The sequence below is a fragment of the Vulpes lagopus genome, chromosome 13 (genome assembly GCF_018345385.1).
Source record: "Vulpes lagopus strain Blue_001 chromosome 13, ASM1834538v1, whole genome shotgun sequence".
NCBI classification, from domain to species: Eukaryota; Metazoa; Chordata; class Mammalia; order Carnivora; family Canidae; genus Vulpes; species Vulpes lagopus.
This window is the reverse complement of record NC_054836.1, coordinates 5,286,490-5,308,705: the sequence shown is the minus strand read 5'-3', so window position 1 is coordinate 5,308,705 and position 22,216 is coordinate 5,286,490. Positions and strand designations below refer to the sequence as shown.

Here is a 22,216-nt window from a genome sequence, read left to right as displayed (position 1 = left end):
AAACCTTTTCCAGTTTGCTTGGCTGGATTTCAGAATTGCTTGGGATCAGTGACCTGGTTTCATTCCATTTTTTTTGTTGTTGTTGTTAAGATTTTATTCATTCATGAGAGACACACACACAGAGAGGCAGAGACACAGGCAGAGAGAGAAGCAGGCTCCATGCAGGGAGCCCGACATGGGACTCGATCCCGGGACTCCAGGATCACGCCCTGGGCGGAAGGCGGCGCCAAACCGCTGAGCCACCCGGGCTGCCCCCATTTTCTTTTTGTAAACAGCAGTGTCTGTAAGTGCTATCCTGAGGTGGCCCGACCCTTTTATTTTGGGAGCAGAGAACTTGTTTTCTAGTTTCACAGGCCCACAGGTGGAGAGGAATTTCATCTCAGGAGAGTATGCCCAGCTGCATCTGTGCCTAACAGATGATTTTGATGATAAGGTTAGGACTTTTGAATCAGATTTTTGATGAGGTTTTGGACTTCGCGTTGGTGCTGTGATGCATTAGATCTGGGGGCGTCTTGAGATGGGGTGAATGTATTTGCCTGTGAGAGGGAAGCAACCTTGCTGACATGGGGATTTTATCCTGGTGAGCTCTGTGTTGGACTGCTAATCCTTGGAACAGTAAGATAATAAATTTTTATTTTAAGCCACTAATTGTGGTCATTTGTTATAGCAGGAATAGAAAACTATTAGAGTAGATGACCACTGTGCGTATGTGGACAGTTGTGTGACCTGGCTAAGAAACCATGGAGATTAAGAAAACCTGAAGGCAGACACTTCATAAAATAGTATACAGATGGCCAATAAGTACATAGAAATGTTCTCAATATTATTAGCCATCAGGGAAATGCAGATTAAAACCTCAGTGTGAGGGGATGCTCATGGTTGAGCATCTGCCTTCAGCTCAGCGTGTGATCCCGGATTCCTGGGATCGAGGTCCTGGCAGGAAGCCTGCTTCTCTCTATGCCTATGTCTCTGCCTCTCTCTCTCTGTGTCTATCCTGAAAAAATAAATAAAATATTTTGAAAGAAAGAAAGAAAGAGAAAGTAAAACTTTAGTGAGATATCGTTCCATACCCACTAGAATTGCAGTTAAAATAACAAAACCTGACAACACCCAAATCAAAAGAGTCTGCTCCACACCAATGTAGAATGATATAATCGCCTTATGCAGAAAACTTACAAAAGGAAAAAAATAATTTAATTTAAAGCCCTAAAAGATGGGGTGTGATCCTGGAGCCCTGGGATCGAGTCCCACGTTGGGCTCCCTGAATGGAGCCTGCTTCTCCCTCTGCCTGTGTCTCTGCCTCTCTCTGTGTGTCTCTTATGAATAAATAAATTTAAAAAAATAAACAAAGCCCTGAAAGACTCAAAGTTACTTGAACAAATGTAAATATTTTTTAATGGATCAATTAAACATAAAGATTTCAGTACTCTCTAAATTTGTAAATTCAGTACACTCTAAATGAAAAAATCAACAGGCTATGTATTATGGACTTGGAAAAGTTGATACTAAAGTTCATGTGGAAAAAACAAACTTTTAAGAATATCCAGGAAATAACTGTAAAAGAAAAACTGCTCTATAGGTCAGTGAAGTATTAAGTATTAAGGCCTGAGCACATAAAACTGTGGTACTGACTCATGAATACACCAATGGAATAAAATTGTGTGATAACTTTGTAATGAGTCACCTTGGCCATGGTGATCTGCATTTTTAGAATTTTCTGATACAAATGGAAAGTATAGAATTAGACCCAAATACATGTGGAAATTTAATTTATGACAGAGTGGCATCTCTAATCACTGGGGGTAAACATGTACTTCTTAATATATGATGCTGGGACAACTGAGTTGTCACTTCGGAGAATACAATTAGATCCATATTTCACATCCTGTACATGAATAAACTCTAAATGGGTAAGGGATATAAATTTGAAAAATGAAAGCATACGAGTACTAAAGAAAACGTGAGTGTATTCCTCTTTAATCTTGTTGTAGGGAAAAGCTTTGTTAGCACTGCAATTCCAGAGGCAATGAAAGAAAAGACTGATAAATTTAACTACTTGAGTTTCTCTTAATTACATGGCAAAATCACGTAGAAGATCCAGGTGTTTTCTAGGTAGATCTAAGTTGTACAGTTTCTTTTTATTTTATTTTATTTTATTTTATTTATTTATGATAGTCACAGAGAGAGAGAGAGAGTGAGAGAGAGAGAGAGAGGCAGAGACACAGGCAGAGGGAGAAGCAGGCTTCATGCACCGGGAGCCCGACATGGGATTCGATGATCCCGGGTCTCCAGGATCGCGCCCTGGGCCGAAGGCAGGCGCTAAACCGCTGCGCCACCCAGGGATCCCAGTTGTACAGTTTCTTATGTTCATGGTATCCTATACGACATTGCCACTCATTTTATGGCAAAAGTGGTTTGACAGTAAGCTCATGATCTATTCTGTGAGCCAATAACCTAATACAGTGACGGGATGACCTATTGAATGCTCAGCTGAGATAAATGTTAGAGATGGGACCCTGTTTAGTTGGAAAATTCTCTAGGATGCAGTCTATATGTTAAATTGATGGTCAGTGTAGTGTATGGTACACAGTGTAGCGTATGGTCCCAATTAATACAATATGTGGCTCTAGGAATCAAGAGGTGGAAGTAGGACTTGCCCTCTCACCCTTGTTCCAATCACCCACTTGTTGAATCTATGCTTCCCATCCCAACCCAGAACATGGTTAGTTAAAGGCCCTGTTTCCCAAGGGACAATATATTTTTTAAAGATTTTATTTATTTATTCGTGAGACACACACAGAGAGAGGCAGAGACATGGGCAGAGGGAGAAGCAGGCTCCATGCAGGGAGCCCGATGCAGGACTTGATCCGGGGTCTCCGGGATCACACCCTGAACTGAAGGCAGATGTTCAACCACGGAGCCATTCAGGTGTCCCTCTAGGGACGATATTTTCAATGATGAATGAGGGGAAACATTTAACCCCTTGACTCCTGATTCCCACTGTTTGACGATTGCTTTCAGCACAGAAACACCCCATACTTCTAGATCTATGTGTCTGAGTGATAAGTTGGCAACCACAGGCACCCCATACTCCAGTGTCAGAGAAGTCCTGGGGCAGACAGTGAGCCAGTTGGCATGTTTGAAATGATGACTACTGTTAGGCCACTTTGTATTATTTATGCCCCAGTGGACCAGCAGATAAAGACAAGAGGGCTGTACTCCTAGAGGTAACTGACCTTGATCACTGTCAGTAGCTAGGCTTGTTGCTATACAGACATGGAAGAGAGGACCGTATTTAGAATTCAGGGTATTTCCTTGAGTATATTTTGATGTGTTCATGCCTGAGACGGTGGTGAAGAGAGGATGGGTAACAACCAATGGTCCAGCCCTGGTAAATCTCCAACAAAGAGCTCAGATCCTTTGGAATGAAGGTTTGAGTCACTTACTAGACAACTGACCAAGATGAGACAAAATGCTGGCTAAGAGTGAGCGAAATAGAGAATGGGTGATTATGGGAAGGAGATGGTGACCATAAACGGTGACTTTGGAATGTGTTGTGTAGCAGCAAGGATTATACCATACTCTGCTAATTTTCCTGTTTCTTGTAAAGATAGTGGATGGTTACCATCTTGAAGACTCAGTGATAGGGTAGATTTAATGGAAGACATGTTCAAATTTGAGAGGTGCAAAGGATGGACTCTCCTGGGTGCTGCTGTTGAGCCACCTCACGTTTTCTCAGGCCTTCTCTTTGATCCCAGCTGTGCTTGTGGTCAGCTATGCTGTGCAGGGGCCAGCTTCTTGTGTCAGTAGTACCTCACTCCAAGCATACACTGAGTGTTTCACTTCTTGCCCTGCAATTTCTCTGGCACTCCAGTTTGGGTGCTCACTTGGGACTCACGTGTGGGAGTTAACATGTGAATGTTAACCGAATGGGGAGTTAACACTCTGGGATTAACTCTCAGCCAGGGTCTAAGACCTAGTGAGTCAATTCTTTCCTCTTCATCCCTTGGAATTGTGCTTCCCACATGTATTTCACAAGGCTCCTTAATTTCTTTGTATTAGTTTCCCTCCTTCTTTGTTCACCTCCCTTTCTTCACTTCTCTTCCCTCAGAGCACATTCCCAAATAAACTACCTGTCTGTAAGCCTTTGTCAAGGCAGCCCAAACTAAGACTGCAGTGCAGAGCAGCAGTTGGCAGACTGGCCCGTGGCTGAAACTGCTGCCTCGTTTTGTAAATAAAGTTTTATTGGAACACAGCCATTCCTATTTTTCATGTATTGTGCATGGCTGCTTTCATGTAATGCACAAGCCAAGGAGAGAGACCTCAGAAGAAACTGAACCTGCCAAGCCTCAGTTTTTATCTAATTAGAAAAATTCAAATATTAGTAAAAAGATGCGTTGATAAATTATTTATATCCAAACAGTGGAAATCCGTGCGTGCTACTATTAAAATGACATTTTAGATATATATTTGGATATTAAAAATATATAGATACCTAAATTTTTTTTTAAAGTCTACCAATGGGGGGTGCCTAGGTGGCCCCATCTGGTAAGTATCTGCCTTTGGCTCAGGTCATGATCCCGGGGTCCTGGGATTGAGTCCCTCATTGGGCTCCCTGCTCAGTAGAAAGCCTGCTTCTCCCTCTCCATCTGCTTATGCACATGCATGCTCACTCTCTCTCTGTATCATATAAAATCTCCCAATGGGGAAAGATTCTTAAGATATATTAAGTGAAAAAGGGAGGTGCCAGAAGAGATTCATTTGCATACATTTTAATGTCTCTATGGTTATTTATATATATACATTTAAAAAATTCCTTAAGAAAACATAAGCAGCTGTTCACAATGACTATCTTTACTTGAGTGGCACTACAGGCTGGGGTGGGTGAGGCGAGACTTAGACTGTATATTTTTTATATCTTTCTGGATGTTTTCAAGGTGTACTCTTATATGAAAATACTTTTTTAACTAAAAAATATATATAGAGAGAGAAATTGGGCTATCAGTTCTTCACAACTTTCTCCTCTTGGCCCCCTGATGGAGGGAGTTGGAGTTGTTGGCTAGTTTGGATCCTGTGAAGGGAAGACCAGAGGAGTAGGGGATGGATAGTCAGTTTGGGGGCAGGATAAATATGTAGAGGACACAGGATAGGAAGATAAAAGGTGAATGATAGAGTATAAAGGCTAAAAACAAAAACCTCTTTAAAAGTATGGACATGGAATGTAGTAGCTCCATCCACACTCCACACTCCTCTGATTATTTTTGCAACACAGTAGAAAGTTCTGGAGCCACTGACAGTTGTCATTTTAGAAAGCCATTAGTGAGAAAGAGCACAACGTCATGAGTTAATCATTTTAGTCTGTGTCTCTTAAGTTGTCTAGTCTGATGGGTTTTAAGGATTTGGGGAGGGATCCCTGGGTGGCGCAGCAGTTTGGCGCCTGCCTTTGGCCTGGGGTGCGATCCTGGAGACCCTGGATCAAATCCCACATCGGGCTTCCTGCATGGAGCCTGCTTCTCCCTCTGCCTGTATCTCTGCCTCTCTCTGTGTGTGTGTGTGACTATCATGAATAAATAAGTAAAATCTTAAAAAAAAAAAAAAAGATTAAAAAAAAAAGGATTTGGGGACATTTCAGCCAGTGGATCTCTATATCATTGTCTTTACTTTTTATGCCAGTTATCAGCATTGAAAATTATATATTTTGTTTATGTGGTAAAGTACATTATCTCTCTTCTCATGAGTAGTTCAGCTCCACGAAGGTAAAGACTTTGATTTGCTCATTGCTCTATTCTTAGGATTTAGAATAGCCTTCTACCCAATAGTTTTAATATTTATCCACAGAACACACTCAGTGAATATTTGCTGAATGAATAGCTGCATTAAGATAATTATGGGGACAATTGGAATTAGCTAGGGGTGGACTCCACAGGAGAGATGTTAATTTGATTTCATGGCAACTCATTTGATTTTTCTTAGTCTGACTAAGGACATGACTGGAAAGGAAGATGTGTACCGAGGCCCAGCCATCAGGGCTCTCTGCAGAATCACTGATGTAAGTTCTCTTTGTTTACTGAGGCATAAAAAGGGACACTGTGTTTATCTACAGGTGGCCATGTAAATTTAATAGGAGTCCCTAGTCTGACTTTGTGAATCTTCTGTATTAGGGAAACATGACCACCAGAACAGCTTTTGTGCTTCCAGGCTTTTTTTTTTTTTTTTTTTTTTTGGGGGGGGGGGTTCAGATTGTCTTTTCCTTTTGTTTATTTAGATTAATTTCTTTCTTTTTATATTTGCCCTCATGGAATTTTGTCATAGTCCGGGAGCATTGCTTGCAAGCAACCAAAACCCATTTGAATTTAGTTTTTTTTTCTTGTTTTCAACTTTATTATAGGAAATAGATCTCTCAGAATTGAGGTAAAGCTTACAACAGACAGAGCAAGAAATAAGGCAGCTCTAAAGAATTCAGCTGCAAGATTTCTCAGATATTTATGATTATGATCCATCACTTACCAGGCCTAGGCTGCCTCATTGAAATATTTGAGAGAACCTGGTTAGTCATCAGCCTGCCAGTGGCCTGAAACCATATAGATCTGAGTCGGGCATTTAACCTTGACTCAGTCCCTCACACCTGGAGAGATGAGATTATAGAGTATGTTAGGCTGTCCCTTTCTAGGAACTCTGAGTCAGAAAGGTTAAAATAAAGGGCAGGAAAAAAAATAAATAAAGGGCAAGCTGGGCATTGTCAAGCATGTTGACTAATATTTCAGCTATATTCATGCTTGGGTATATTTTATGTGTATGTTTACAATCTTCTCACGTTTTAAAGGTGTTAAAGAAAGAGCAAATGGTAAATCTGGATTCTAAGAGGAATAACAGAAATGGTACAGTGTTTTTTGCTGCCCACTGACTGTTATTGCCAGTGCTAGCAATAAGGCTATTTGAATATTGATCTTAGGCTGTTTACACGTCTTCATCTGCTACCACCTTCCCAGGGATAAACTTTCTTCCAGTTATATTTAAAAAGAACTTCATTTTCAGAGGATTTCATGTTGAGGGCTCACTATAGTAGTATATTAAACATTTAATTCTTAGGTATCTAAAATAGGGATTACATTTGATTTATAGGACCCTATGCAATCCATATAAATCACATCTCCTTCATACAGAGGTATCTTCAGAATTTCAAAACTGCTCCATCCCCATCTAGGAATTTCTTTTATAACATCCCTGATAAGTTGAGCCTCTACGTACACCTTTCCTCGAACAGGGATTCTCCCTTTGAGACAGTTGATTTCATTATTGAACAGTTAATTTTTTTCCTTCCATGTGCTCTTAAAATAGTCCTCTCTGAAGATTCCAGTCAGTTGTCTGGGTCCTGCCCTGGGGCATAGGATTACTCTATTATATGATAATCCTTTTAATGCATTCTAAATATTTGCACAGAAACAAATAGATGACCCTTTTTTGTAAATTATTTTGAAGCGGTGATTTTGGGTGAAAATGTTTTGCTTCAACAGCTTTTTCTTTATGCATGTTATCAGGGAACAATGTTGCAGGCCATCGAAAGATACATGAAGCAGGCCATTGTGGATAAAGTCTCCAGCGTATCCAGCTCAGCATTGGTATCTTCCTTAGTAAGTGAACAAGTAGCTGCGGGGTTCTTCAGGGTGCTACAGTTTCTATGGCAGAAACAAAGTATCACTGTGACATCTCAAATGAAACATTCAGAAAGCCATATACATCGGTGTTAACTTTCTCCCATAGTGTTTTATCAGGGAGCATGAACATGGGCAGTTTAAAAACATGAAATTTTTCATGTTGAAAGGTTTTGATAACCAGAAAGTTCCGTCGAATATACCATGAAGATGGGGGTAAGGATGAGATGGCAGACAGGGAAGACATTGGCTGATTTTTAAAAATTTTTATTTTTTAAATCTTTCTCTGTCCCTGTACTTTCTACCTCCTGCCTCTTTTTCCTCTTTCCTCTGCTTCCTTAGTCGTGTCCTTCAATCCAACCTCCCATTCCGCTTCTAAATTTCTTTTACCTTTTTTTCCGCCTTTTTTTTTTTTTTAAAGATTTTATTTATTTATTCATGACAGACAGAGAGAGAGAGAGGCAAGACACAGGCAGAGGGAGACGCAGGCTCCATACAGGGAGCCCCATGCAGGTCTCGATCCCGGGTCTCCAGGATCACACCCCGGGGTCGAAGGCAGCGCTAAACCGCTGGGCCACCAGGGCTGCCCTTTTTCTGCCTTTTTATCAAAACGAAATGCATTCATTACAGCCTTATCACATTGCATTTGATTAAAATTGGTTGTTCCCGTGTAAATGGATTAGGTTGTCAGAATTGCCAAAGGTTCTGAGTCTGGAATATAATTGGTCAAGTTTTACAGCAGGGGACATATCAGTATCCTGGGTTTTTTGTTATTTTGTTTTTTGTTTTTCCTTCCAGGTGAGTTTCCTGGAAGTAAAACCTAGAATGTGCACATTACAGAAGCACCATTCTATTCACTAGCCTTTCCTTTGCTGTCCTTTCCCCTCTTATAACGTCCTTTCATACACCTTTCTCAGCCCACAAACACACACTCGTCTTGGCAAAAGTTTCTGATTTATTAGTTGCCTCGTGAGTAGAGACTTGAAATAGATTCCTAAAAGCTACAGAGTTGTCTCTTTTCCATATGGCAATGCCTGTTAGTGATTTTCTAAGAAAACCAGCTCGTGCTTGCAAACCTCTAGTGACCATGCATGATATACTCTTCCTTTGCTCTGTGTCTAGCACATGATGAAGATAAGCCATGATGTGGTTAAGCGTTGGGTCAATGAAGCCCAAGAAGCTGCTTCCAGTGACAACATTATGGTCCAGGTACTGCCATTGAGTCACATTGGGTCTTGAGACCAGCTTTCTTTACCCTCCATTTTAGGGGCAATGCATGGATTCCCCAGATGTGTATTAACAGCTAAAGGCTAATATTGAGCAGCCTATTAGTACATATTCTCAAGTGGGTATCCCACTAATTAGAATTATTGTCTGAGGTCCTGCTAGAGTTTTGTACAAGCTGTAGGAATGTTCAGGCAAGATTCTTACATTCAGTGGTAGTTGGAGATGCTTCTTCCAAAGGTCCCTCATGCTGCATTTCTGTCCTTTATTTGAAAAATAATTTGTGAAGAAGGCCGTCCAAGTCTAAGCTTTGCAGAATTTGGTTATCATAGGCATTAAACAGTGAAGAGTAATTCTTATTTTCTGAAACTTAAAAACCATCTTGTTGGGAAGATTTCCTTTTGATATTCTTTAACTCCTAATTAAAAGGAACAAGATTAAAATCTTAACTGGCAATTTTGTGTGAAGTACCCCATTTGTGCTTGAGAGAATACTTATTCATCCCTTTTCAGTGTTTACAACTTCTTATGTTAGCATATTTAGTTATGAGGAAATAGAGCAGTAATTTTTCCCTTAAGAAACATTCTCACTCTCTTAACTCTGATCGTTGTGTTTTTACACAAAGTGCCACGATAATTATACTCCTTAAGCCTGCTTTAGGAGATTACTCCTTTAACTACTAACATGGCCACAGATGACTTAAAGCCACAAACAGAGACCTGGGACCCAAGAGCCTTTGTACTAAGGATGTGTGGGGCAGTGCTGAACCTGCTAGAGCCATCTTCGGATTGTATGTCACCTCTTTTAATACTATTTATCCAATCTGAATCTATAATTTCTGAGGGTGAAACTCTTATCCTTTCAGTCTTGCTTTTTGATTCAATATGAAAAAGATGTTCTATTTGTGTACGTTTGACTTGGGTATCTTTTTACTAGAAATCTAGTTCCAAATGATTTTATTTTCCTGGGAGTTTGTCGTCCTCCTCCTCAGCTTTCTGTATGGTACATCTTTTTTCTTGTTCTTTAGTACCATGCATTGGGAGTCCTGTATCACCTTAAAAAGAATGATCGCCTTGCTGTTTCTAAGATGTTGAATAAGTTTACGAAATCCAGTCTCAAATCACAGTTTGCTTACTGCATGCTGATCCGAATTGCCAGTCGCTTACTAAAAGAAAATGAAGAGGGGTAAGTGTCTTCAACTAAACCTAAGTAATTTTCTCTTTGCTGGTTAACATACCTTCCAAGTTTATTTCCTTTGTGAATATTTTTTGGGTAGTTCTGATTTTACAGATGGATTTGGTGTTTCCAAATTAAGAAAATTCATGGGATTCTAAGTCATGCAACTTTTTTTTTTTTTACCTTCATGTATGCTCTGGTATATGTGTTTAATGGATTACGATTGCCAATAATACAATAAGAAACTGAACAAAAAAACTTTATAGATCATAGGAAGTGCAATAATTAAATGTGAAAGCTGGAAGTGACATTAAGAATCTTGTTTGCTCCTTTTATTTTTATAAAAGAATGTTAAAGTGCTGCATTTAATGATTTATTTAAAGGGCATGCAGGAGGTAAAGAGAATTAATTCCACATTTTTAAGGTTCTTACATTCATGAAGTTGTATTATTTGATGGCAGACTGTTATAATAGAAGGATGGATATTATAATCTCTTGAGTAACCACTAAAGAAAAAAATAGGAGATCTAGCATATTTCAACAGAGAAGATAAAGTGGAATATTAAAAAAAAAAAAATTCAGTTGAGCTTCCTGCTTCTGGGAATGGTAGAACAGCTTGGTCATATTAGCTTACTGCAAATACTTACATCATTGGTACAAAACTTTGCCTCCCTCCCCAAATACGAAAACCCACCACTATTTGAAAGTACTGGTGAGTGATGAAAAGTAGACAAAAAGTGGAGGGAAGTTGATGCCTGAGAGGCAGAAGCTATACTAAGTGAGATTTGTATATTTCCGGTTAGTCTTCTGAGATCCCCCAGTTCCTGGATGTGGAATCACAGAAAGCCATAGTATTTACTGGACAGAGGGGTCAGAATGTAGTTTGAGATTAGAAGAGTGATGAAAACCTATAGTGGAAATCCTGGAAAGGAGGGAACCACAATTGGGGTAAGCCCTCAAATCAATCTCAAACTCTGCAAAGCTTCATGGTTGACTACTGAACTATATAGTCATATATATAGTATATATATAGTCATATATATATGTATATAGGGGAAGACTAGGAAGTGCGGCAAAAAGTAGCTGTGAACCGAAAGAACTGAGTGGAGAATTCAGCTGCACCTCACGGTGGAAGAGATCAAGTTTGGAGTTTGATCCCAGCCAGATTAACTGCCTGCTAGAGAAACAAAAATTCCAGAATCTTTGCATCCTGTCCTCCACAATGTTTACATGTAGTAAAAAACTGAAAGAAGTGCAAAGACTTTGGAAATTGTGACCAGCAGTTAAGAGAAAAAGCAGTCAACAGACACTGTCTCTGATATGACCTGGACATTGGAATTAACAGACAAAAACTTTAACAGATTTATAAAAGATGTTTTCAAGACTTTAATAGGAAATAGTTGTAATGAATGAGCAAGGGAAATGCAAACTATAAAAAGGGAACTAAAAAGAAATTCCAGAGCTTTAACATTCCATACAGTCAAGATTCATCTTTTTTTTTTTTAACTTAAATTTTAATTTTTAGTTTTTTTGGCTCCACACCCCGGGTGTGCTAAGCAAGTCCGAGATCACTAGGGCAGGCTTTCGGGAAGGGAAGATCACAGGCAGGCTGGAACTCATGGCCAGAGGCTGAAGCTACTGCCCACTGGTGGAATTTGTCCTTTTACATTTTTACTATACACAGCAAGATGAAACCACCCTTCAACACTTTCCCTGGGAATTCCCTCAAGTGAAGAGCCAGGTTCATCATTTACAAGTTATGCTTTCCACGTAACTGCAGGACACAGTTTCTCTAATCTCTCTGCCGAACTATAACAAGGACCTACCTTACTCCAGTTTACAATAACCTCTTCCTTCTTGCTTTTACAGGATTCTCCAAGACTGGATTTCTTTCTTTCTTTCCTCCTTTCCTGCCTTCCATCCATCCTTCCTTCCTTTTTAATTCCAGTATAGTGTTCTGTTGGTTTCAGGTGTACAATAGAGTGCTTCAAGAATTGCATGATGTCATCCATTCCTCATCGAGACAAGTGCACTTGTTAGTCACCATCACCTATTCCTCCTTCCCTGTGCCCCCCACCTTCTGGTAACCATAAGTTCTCTATAGTTAAGAGTATATTTCTTTCCCTCTATCTCTCTTTTTCCTTTGTTCATTTGTTTTGTTTCCTAAATTCCATAGGAGTGAAATAATATATTTTTCTCTTATTTTACTTAGCATTATACTCTTTCTCTTTTTTTTTTTTTTAAGATTTTTTTTCATTTATTCATGACAGACACAGAGAGAGAGAGAGAGAGAGGCAGAGACACAGGCAGAGGGAGAAGCAGGCCCCATGTAGGGAGCTGGACGTGGGACTCGATCCTGGTCTCCAGGATCACGCCCCGGGCCAAAGGCGGTGCTAAACCGCTGCGCCACCTGGGCTGCCCAGCATTATACTCTTGAGCTCCATCCATGTTGTTGCAAATGATAAGATTTTATTCTTCCTTATAGCTGAATAATATTCCATTGTGTGTGTGTGTGTGTGTGTGTGTGTGTTTGTGTGTGTATACACACACAACCTGTCTTCTTTATCCATTGATCAGTTGACAAACACTTGGGCCACTTCCATAATTTGGTTATTATAAATAATCTGCAATAGACATTGGGGTGCATGTATCCTTTTGAATTAGAGTTTTTGTATTTTTTTGGGTAAATACCCAGTAGTGTGATTACTGGATAGTTATATTTTTTAACTTTTTGAGAAACCTCCATATTGTCTTCCCTAGTGGCTTCACTAGTTTGCATTCCCACCAACAGTGCACGAGTGTACTTTTCTCTCCACATTGTCACCAACACTTGTTGTTTCTCATGTTTTTTATTTTAGCCATTCTGACAGGTGTGAGGTGATATCTCATTGTGGTTTTGGTTTGCATTTCTCTGGTGATGAGTGATGTTGAGCATTTTTTCATGTGTCTTTTGATCATCTTTGGAGAAAATGTCTATTCATGTCTTCTGCCCATGTTTAGTTGGATAATTTGTTTTCTCAGTGAGTTTTAGAAGTTCTTTATGTATTTTTGGACACTAACTCTTAATCAGATATGTCATTTGCAAATATCCTCTCCCATTTAGTAGGTTGCCTTTTAATTTTATTGATTGTTTCCTTTGCTGCGCAGAAGCCTTTTATTCTGATGAAATCCCTATAGTTTATTTTTGCTTTTGTTTCCTTTGCCTCAGGAGGCATATCTAGAAAAATATTGCTACGGCAATCTCATGTAGGTTTTTTTTATGCTTTCAGGTCTCACAGTTAGGTCTTTAATCCATTTTGAGCTTATTTTTGTGCATGGTGTAAGAAAATGGTTTGGTTTCATTCCTTCATGTGTAGCTGTCCAGTTTTCCCAACACCATTTGTTGAAGAGACTGTTTCCCATTGCATATTCTTGCCTCTTTTGTCAAAGATTAGTTGACCTTCTATTTGTGAGTTTGATCCTGGGCTTTCTGTCCTGTTCCATGAGTCTATGTATCTGTTTTCATGACACTGCCATATTGCCTAGATTGCTATAGCTTTGCAATGTAACTTGAAATCTGGAATTGTGATACCTCTAGCATTTATGTTGTTTTTCAAGATTGCTTTGGCTATTCGGGGTCCTTTATAGTACAAATTTTTATGTACAAATTTTAGGATTGTTCTAGTTCAGTAAAAAAATGCTGCTGATATTTTGATATGGATTGCATTAAATCTGTTGATTGCTTTGGGTAGTATGGACATTTTATTTTATTTTACCTTAAAGATTTTATTTATTTATTTGAGCAAGAGAGAGAGTATGCACAAGCAGGAGGAGAGACAGAGGGAGAAGCAGGCTCCATGCTGAGCAGGGAGCTGGACCCAGGGCTGGATCCCAGGACCCCAAGATCATGACCTGAGCCAAAGGCAGGCACTTAACCAACTGAGCTACCCAGGAACCCCTAACATGGACATTTAACAATATTTGTTTTTCCAGTTCATGAGCATGGAATATTTTTCCATTTGTGTCATCTTCAATTTCTTTCATCAGTGTTTTATAGTTTTCAAAGTACAGGGTTTTCACCTTCTTGATTAAGTTTATTCTGAGGTATTTTATTATTTTTGGTGCAATTGTAAAAGGGATTGCCTTAATTCCTTTCTGTTTCTTTATTATTAGACTAATCAAAAATCATTGATTTTTTTTTTAATCTGTGGCCTCAATTAATATATCAGTTCTTGTAGATTTTTGGTGGAGTCTTTAGGGTTTTCTATGTATAGTATATGCAAATAGTGAAAGTTTTACTCTTCTTACTAATTTGGATTCCTTTTATTCCTTTTTCTTGTCTGCTTGCTGTGGCTAGGACTTCCAGTACTATGTTGAATAAAAGTGATGAGAGTGGACATCCTTGTCTTGTTCCTGATCTTAGGGAAAAGCTGAAAGCTTTTCATTCATTCATGAATGATGCTTTTTCTGCATTTATTAAAGTGATCATGTGGCTTTTATCCTTTCTCTTATTGATGGGATATATCATGTTGATTGATTTGCAAATGTTTAACCACCCTTTCATCATGGGAATAAGTCACTTGATTGTGGTGAATGATTTTTTTTTTTAATGGATCATTGGATTCAATTTGCTAATATGTTTTTTAAGATCTATTTATTTATTTTAGAGAGAAAGAGAGCATGAGTGGGAGGGGAAGAGGGAGAGGGAGAGAGAAACTCAAGCAGACTCTGCACTGAGTGTGGAGCCTGGCACAGGACCTAAGCTGAAACCAAGAGTAGGATGCTTAACTGACCATGCCACTCAGGTGCCCCAATTTGCTAATATTGTGATGAAGATTTTTGTATCTGTTATTACAAATAGTATTTTTTTATAGTGCCTTTTATCTGGTTTTGGTGTGAGGGCAGGGCAATACAGGTCTCATAGTTTTCCACCCTCTTCTATTTTTGGGAATAGTTTGAGAGGAATAGATATTAACTCTTCTTTAAATGTTTGGTAGAATTCACCTGTGAAGCCATCTGGTCCTGGACTTTTGTTTATTTGGAGTTTTTTGATTAAGGATTCAATTTCATTGCTGGTAATCTGTTTAAGTTTTCTATTTCTTTCTGACTCAGTTTTGGAAGGTTACATTTCTAGAAATTTATCCATTTCTTCTATGTTGTCCAATTTGTTTGGTATATAGTTTTTCATAATATTTTCTTAAAATCTTTTGTATTTCTGTGGTGTCAGTTGTTATTTCTCCTCTTTCACTTCTGAATTTTTGTATTTGAATCCTCTTTTTTGATGAGTCTGGCTAAGGGTTTATCAATTTTGTTGATCTTTTCAAAGAACCAGCTTCTGGTTTCATTGATCTGTTCTATTTTTAAATTTCTGTGTCATTTCTGCTGTAATCTTTATTTCCTTTCTTCTACACATTTTGGATTTTGCTTTTCTTTTTCTGGTTCCTTTAGGTGTAAGGTTAGGTTGTTTATTTAAGATGTTTCTTGCTTCTTGAGGTAGTCCTGTATTGCTATAAACTTTCCTCTTAGAACTACTTTTGCTGCATCCCAAAGATTTTAGACTGTTATGTTTTCATTTTCTTTGGTCTCCATGTATTTTATTTCCTCTTTGATTTTTTTTTTTTTTTTGGTTGACCCATTCATTGTTTAATAGCATGTTACTTAATCTCCATTCCAGATTTTTTCTTGTGGTTAATTTCTAGTTACATAGCATTGTGATCAGAAAAGATGTATGGAATGACTTTGATCTTTTTGAATCTGTTAAGACTTGTTTTATGGCCTAATATGTGATCTATTCTGGAGAGTGTTCCATGTACACTTGAAAAGAATTTGTATTCCGCTATTACAGGATGGACCCCCAAGACCAGATTTCTACAGGTGGTCTGTGAACTCTCACTGGCAGTGTTCTTAAAGACCAGAATTTCTAATAGCAGTCTGTTTAAGGTGATTGAAGCTTTGTTCATCCTGATCCCCCCAAATTCTATCAGCCTCTACCCACAGCCTTCTTCCAAAGACAGTTCTACAGTTTCAGGTTTTTGTTACAGTAGCACCTCACTGTCAAGTACCAAAGTCTGTATTGTTTTTATTGTCATAACAAATGATCACAAATATAATGGATATTATAATATCCCTTTATGATCTCATGATTCTGTAGGTTAGACATGAGTCTCATAGGCTAAAGTCAGAATGTTAGCAGGATGCTGATGCTTATTGGAGGCTTTGGGGAAGAATTCACTTTTAATTATATTTAGGTTGTTGGCCAAATTCATTTCTTTGTGGTTAAAGATTGGTAGGTCTCTATTTCTTTATGGCTGTCAGCCAGGGGTTGGTCTGTATCATGAAAGGTAATGTATTCACACGTTCCATGGAAGAAGGCATGGACTTCTGGGGGGCCATTCTGCCTGCCACACCGATGATAACTGAAATGGAAAATTGGCTGGATAGACTTAGTACCATACTAGAGATGGCTAACAAAGCACTGAAGAGTTAGTGAATTTGAAGACAGCAATAGAAAGTAACTAATTTGAAGAACACAGAAAACAGATTAAAGAAGAATAAACAGCTTCAGAGAACTGTGGGATAATATCAACTGGTATGCCTCTTGATATGTAATCGGAACTCCCGAGGGAGATGTGAGAGACTGGAACAAAAAAGCTATACAAAGAAATAATGAACAAATTTCCCAATATGCATTTATTCTAGCAGTGCAAGGTTCATTTAACAATCAAAAACCAACATAACATTCCTCATTTAAAGAATATAGGAGAATAATAACAGTATCATAATGGATGCAAAAAATCCTTGATAAAATTCAGTGACAATTTATGATTAGAAATCTCCTTTCAAAGCAAAGAATAGAAGGGAACATTGTTATGCTGATACGGGTATCAAAAAATCCCCAGAAACTTTATACTTATTGGTGGACTATTACAGATTTCCCCTTGAAATTATAAATGAAACAAGGATGCCTGCTAACTGTATTTTTTTAAAGCAGCATTTTATTGGAAGTCATACTTGAAGCAATTAAGTAAAAAAAATCTAATGATTTGAAAGAGGACATAAAACTGTCTTTGTGGACAACATGATTATATATAGAGAGAATGTAAAATCTAAGCATTAGCTATCAGAATTGATACATGAATTTATTAAGGTTACTGGATAGGTCAATATCCAAAGTTGATTTTATTTCTATATTCTAGCAGCCAATCAATAAAATAAAAATTTGAGGGGCTCCTGGGTGGCTCAGTGGGTTAAGTGTCTGACTCCTGATTTTGGCTGATTTTTATTTTGGTCTCATGGTTGTGAGACCAAACCCCACATTGGACTTACACATTGGGTGTGGAGCCTGCTTAAGATTTTGTCTCTCCCTCTGCCCCTACCCCCTCCCTCTCTCTCTTCTTTTTCTCCCTCTCTAAATAAAATAAAGTAAATTTTAAAAAAAGATTTGAGAGGGCAGTCCAGGTGGCTCGGCGGTTTAGCTCCGCCTTCAGCCCAGAGTGTAATCCTGGAGACCCAGGATCGAGTCCCATGTCGAGCTCCCTGCATGGAGCCTGCTTCTCCCTCTGCCTGTGTCTCTGCCTCTCTCTCTCTCTCTCTCTCTCTCTCTCTGTCTCTCATGAATGAATAAATAAAATCTTAAAAAAAAATAAAAAGATTTGAGGAGAGGCAGAGGGGAAGAGAGAGAGGAAATAGATTCCCTGCTGAGCCTGACTTGGGGCTCTATTCCAGGATCCTGAGATCATGACCTAAGCTGAAAACAATTGGATGCTTAACCTACTGAGCTGCCTAGGTGCCCCAAAATAAAATAAAATTATTAAAAGATTGTACCATTTGTATCAAAATGAAATCCTTAGGATAAATCTACCAAAAATTATGTACATCTCTACACAAAAATTATAAAAATGTTAAAGAAGTATGACCTGATTAAATGGAGGAATATATTCTGTTCTTAGATTAGAATATTCATTACTATAATATCTTCTTATTTTGATCTGTGGATTCAGTGCATCCTAAAGTAGAATCTCAGTTGGCTTATTTAAATACCCAACAGAATGCATACATTTGTGTGTCAAAAGACAAACCAAGGATAGAGGTATCCTATCCTCTATCCTTGGTTTGTGCTGCTATTCAGTCCAAATGGAAGAAGTCCAAATGTCTGACAAGGTTAGAATCAAAAAAGAAATTGTGGTGTATTCATACAGTCAATAGTGTACAAAACCAGAAATGAACAAAAAACTGTTAAATATAGCCACATGTATAAGTCTCACTAAGACACACACAGATATATTCTATATAGTTCTGTTTGAGTTAATTTCAGACTTAATAGGTACAACTAATCTATAGCATTAGAAGTTCATATTTATTTTTAGGGCAGAAGCATGATCCTGCCTGGAAGGTGGCATGTAGGGCACTTCTGGAGTGCTTGAAATGTTCATTTTCTTTATCATTGTAGGTTTGTGATAATTCACTTAGGACTTAGTTATCTAGGGTTATATAAGAAATTACTGAAAAACTTAATCAGATTAAAAGGACAAATACTTATTTTCCCCACATGATTTCTGTAGGTCAGGGATTTGGGAATGTTCTTAGCTGGTTCCTGCTTGAGATCTATCTTGAAGTTGTAATCAAGATGTTGGCCACGGTTGCGGTCAGCAGAAGGCTTGAAGGAGGCTGAAGAATCTTTTTCCAAGGTCAGTCACTCATATGACTAGTGCCTTGGTGCAAGCTATTAGCAGGACACCTGAGTTCCTTGCCCTGTAAACTTCTCCATAGGGCTGTTCAATGTCCTCCTAACATTGTGGCCTCCAAACTGAGCACCAAGTAGGAGTCACAATAATTTTTATGACCTAGTCTTTGAAACCACATTTCAACATTTGTGCACTGTTCTCTTGGATAAAAAGGTCAACTCTATTCAGTGCTTGGGGAGTAGAAAAGTGAATGAATACCAGAAATTGAGAATCACTGGGGGCCTCTCCAAGTTTGGCTATTATATTAGTTTGCCATGACCATCATAACAAAATACCACAGACTAGGTGGCTTAAACAACAGAATTTTTTTTTTTTTTCCCCAAACACGTGAGGGTTTATTTACAAGCTTGAGCTTGGGTCCAAGTGTACCCGACACAGCGGAGCAGGGACTTGGACCACAACAGAAATTTTTTTGCTTATAGTTCTGGAATCCAGAAAATTGAAGATTAGAATGCCATTAAGGTTGTGTCTGGTGAGAACTTTCCTTTGGGTTGCAGAGTGCCACCTTGTCACCGTGTGCTCGTGTGATTTACCTTCGGTGCATTTCTGTGTGTACGCATGTACGCACATGCACACACAGAGGTAGGGGGACAAGAGCAAGTGCTCTGCTGTCCCTTCCTTAAAACCCTAGTCCTATCAGATCAGGACTCTACCCTTATAACTTCCTTTAACTGTAATTACTTCCTTAGAGGCCCCATCTCTAAATAGAGTCACACTGTAGATTAGGGCTTGACTATGAATTTGGGGGAGGAAGGAGGACACAGACATTTCATGTACTTTCTGTATTATTGTTATAATTTAATACAGAGTTAACTTTTTTAAATGTCTGATCAGTTCTTAGACCTATAGAAAGAATCTTTAGAGTAAACACACATATGCACACACACGTGTGCATTTGCACACACATGCACAGCACCAAATGTTACATAGAATACGGTGGTGCAAAGATAACAAGCAGGCACACTCTAACACTGAATGTTTTTTAACAAGGGTAAAGAGAAAATTTTAAAGGTTTATGAAAACAAAGATATTTCACCTAGAGTTTTACTTTAGGTTTCTCTGTGGCATTGAATGGAAAGCAGCAGTGGAGCCGTGTCTAAATAGTGCTGTGGGAAAATAACTGTCAACCTAGAATTCTATACTCTGCCGAACTATCACTCAACTGTGAGGGTGAAAGCAAATTATTTTTAAACATAAGGGTTTACCATAAATAGTTTATTGATCAGTTTGTAAGAATTATTCATAGATTCACCCCCACATGAACAAATATATGCTTAGAAGGCAGCAGTGGGATTTAAGAAGTAGGAGTGAACAATGGATTAGTATTAGCATTAGTAATTATAAATAGATATTTTAACTTTTAAAAATTTAATAACAAGCTCAAAGATTCCAGAAGACAGAAACCTGATAAGTAATGATGTAGAAGGTAGTATTAAAAATAAAAGCATGCTAAGATTTTGGTTCAGTTTTATGTTTCGGTTTGGGTTTTTGTTTGTGTGTTTGTTTTTGGGAGGAAGTTATTACTTATTTAAGTAGTCTCTATCCCCAGCATTGGATTTGAACTCTGGAGTTGCATGCTGTCCTGACTGAGCATGCAGGCACTCCAAAATGTTAATTATTAATGTTAGACTTTGTCAGAAAAATATATGGATTAGTTATTAAGAATATAAATAGAATGTAAAGCTTTAAAAATGTTGAAATACAAATGGAAGAAAGAAAACTTGGTCAAAGTTTAGTGGAAAACAGTGGAGTATATAAATAGAAAATAAAATAAATTGCACGGAATTCAGTGTAAATTTATTAGTTATCTCTTGCCGTGTGACAAATTAGCACCAAACTTAGCAGCTTATCAGGGCCATCATCTCATAGTTTCTGTGGCCAGGAATCTGGAAGTGGCTAAGCTTCTGGTTTTGGTCCAGAGTCCTTCATGAAGTTGCAGTCAAGCTGTCAGCCAGAGCTGTACTCCCCTACATCTGGAGGATCCACTTCCCATTTCATTCATGCAATTGTTGACAAGCCTTGGTTTCTCCCTGGCTGTTGACTAGGTGCTTCAGTTTCTTGCTCAGGCAGGCCTCTCTGTAGGCTGATTGAATGTCTTCACAGCATGGCAGTGTCTTTTCCCAGAGTCAGTGAAATGAAGGAGAGGAGAGGCTCAGATGGAAGTCACAGTGCTTGATAACCTAATTTAGATGGTAGCATGCCATCACCTCTGATGTATTCTCTTGGTTACAGAGACCAAGCCTAGAATAATGTGGGAGGGGACTATGAGGGGATGTGGATTTTCAGAAGTGCAGATTTAGGAGGATCATTCTAGAGGCTGCCTAGCAAACAAAAATATTTCTATTATAATAAATGTAAGTGGGCTTACTTACATTATTAAGGGATTACTTATTAAAAGTGTCAAGTCAGGGGGCACCTAGGTGGCTCAGCAGTAAGCATCTGACTTCAGCTCAGGGCATGATCTCAGGGTGCTAGGATTGAGCCCCATGTCAAGCTCCCTGCTCAGTGGGATGTCTGCTTCTCCCTCTGCCACCACCCCCCCCCCCATCTCTCAAATAAATAAAATCTTTTAAAAACTGTCAGGTCATGTAAGCAAAATAAGAGACCTATTATATAGCCTTTTAATAAAAGGCACAGAGTGGCAAGGAAACATTTAAAATGTATCAAAAAGGGACACCTGGATGGCTCAGCAGTTGAGCATCTGCCTTCGGCTCAGGTCCTGATCCCAGGATTCAGGATCAAGTCCTGCATTCGGCCTGTTGCGGGGAGCCTGCTTCTGTCTCTGCCTCGCTCTGTCTCTGTGTCTCTCATGAGAAAATAAATAAAATCAAATAAACAAAATATATCAAAGATACTATACATGCTCAATTATATACTAACACTATATGTACTAATTGCTGCTTAGCAATAGTAATACAAGCCAGAATACAAGGAATCAGGATTTAGAGCATTAAAAATGGCAAAGTGGGATTTCGTATTTTGACAAAAGTAATGGTCTAAAAAACAATATAATAAAAATGAACTTGTATAAATAGTTGACCCTTTAACAACACAGGTTTGAACTGTGCAGTCCATTTACACATGGATTTTTTTTTCCTGATATAGTACAGTGCCATAAATGTATTTCCCTTCTGATGTTCTTACCATTTTCTTCTCTCTGGTTTGCTTTATTCTAAGAATACATTATACAATGCATATGACATACAAAGTAATGTGTTAATCAACTATTTATAATGTTGGCAAGTCTTCCAATTAATAGGCAGCTATTTGTAGTTAAGCTTTTGAGGAGTCAAAAGTTATATGTGAATTTTTCTTGAAAATTTTATTTATTTATTCGTGAGAGACAGAGGGAGAAGCAAGCTCCTCATGGAGTAGGGACCCCAGCGTGAGACTCGATCCCAGGACCCTGAGATCAGGACCAGAGCCGAAGGCAGATTCTTT

The 22,216-nt window shown here is 38.5% G+C and overlaps 1 protein-coding gene across 4 annotated transcripts in view; it reads left to right on the top strand.

The window, feature by feature from the left end:
- Positions 1–22,216, top strand: part of COPG2 (COPI coat complex subunit gamma 2) — a 115,161-nt gene that overhangs the window by 24,852 nt on the left and 68,093 nt on the right. For 3 of the 4 annotated variants that reach the window (XM_041727482.1, XM_041727481.1, XM_041727483.1), the window contains exons 6-9: positions 5,974–6,049; positions 7,539–7,631; positions 8,775–8,861; positions 9,904–10,061. In XM_041727482.1, coding sequence (XP_041583416.1) covers positions 5,974–6,049; positions 7,539–7,631; positions 8,775–8,861; positions 9,904–10,061 — 414 coding nt within the window. The remainder of the gene's footprint in view (positions 1–5,973; positions 6,050–7,538; positions 7,632–8,774; positions 8,862–9,903; positions 10,062–22,216) is intronic. The other variant, XM_041727484.1, reaches the window with a different exon arrangement.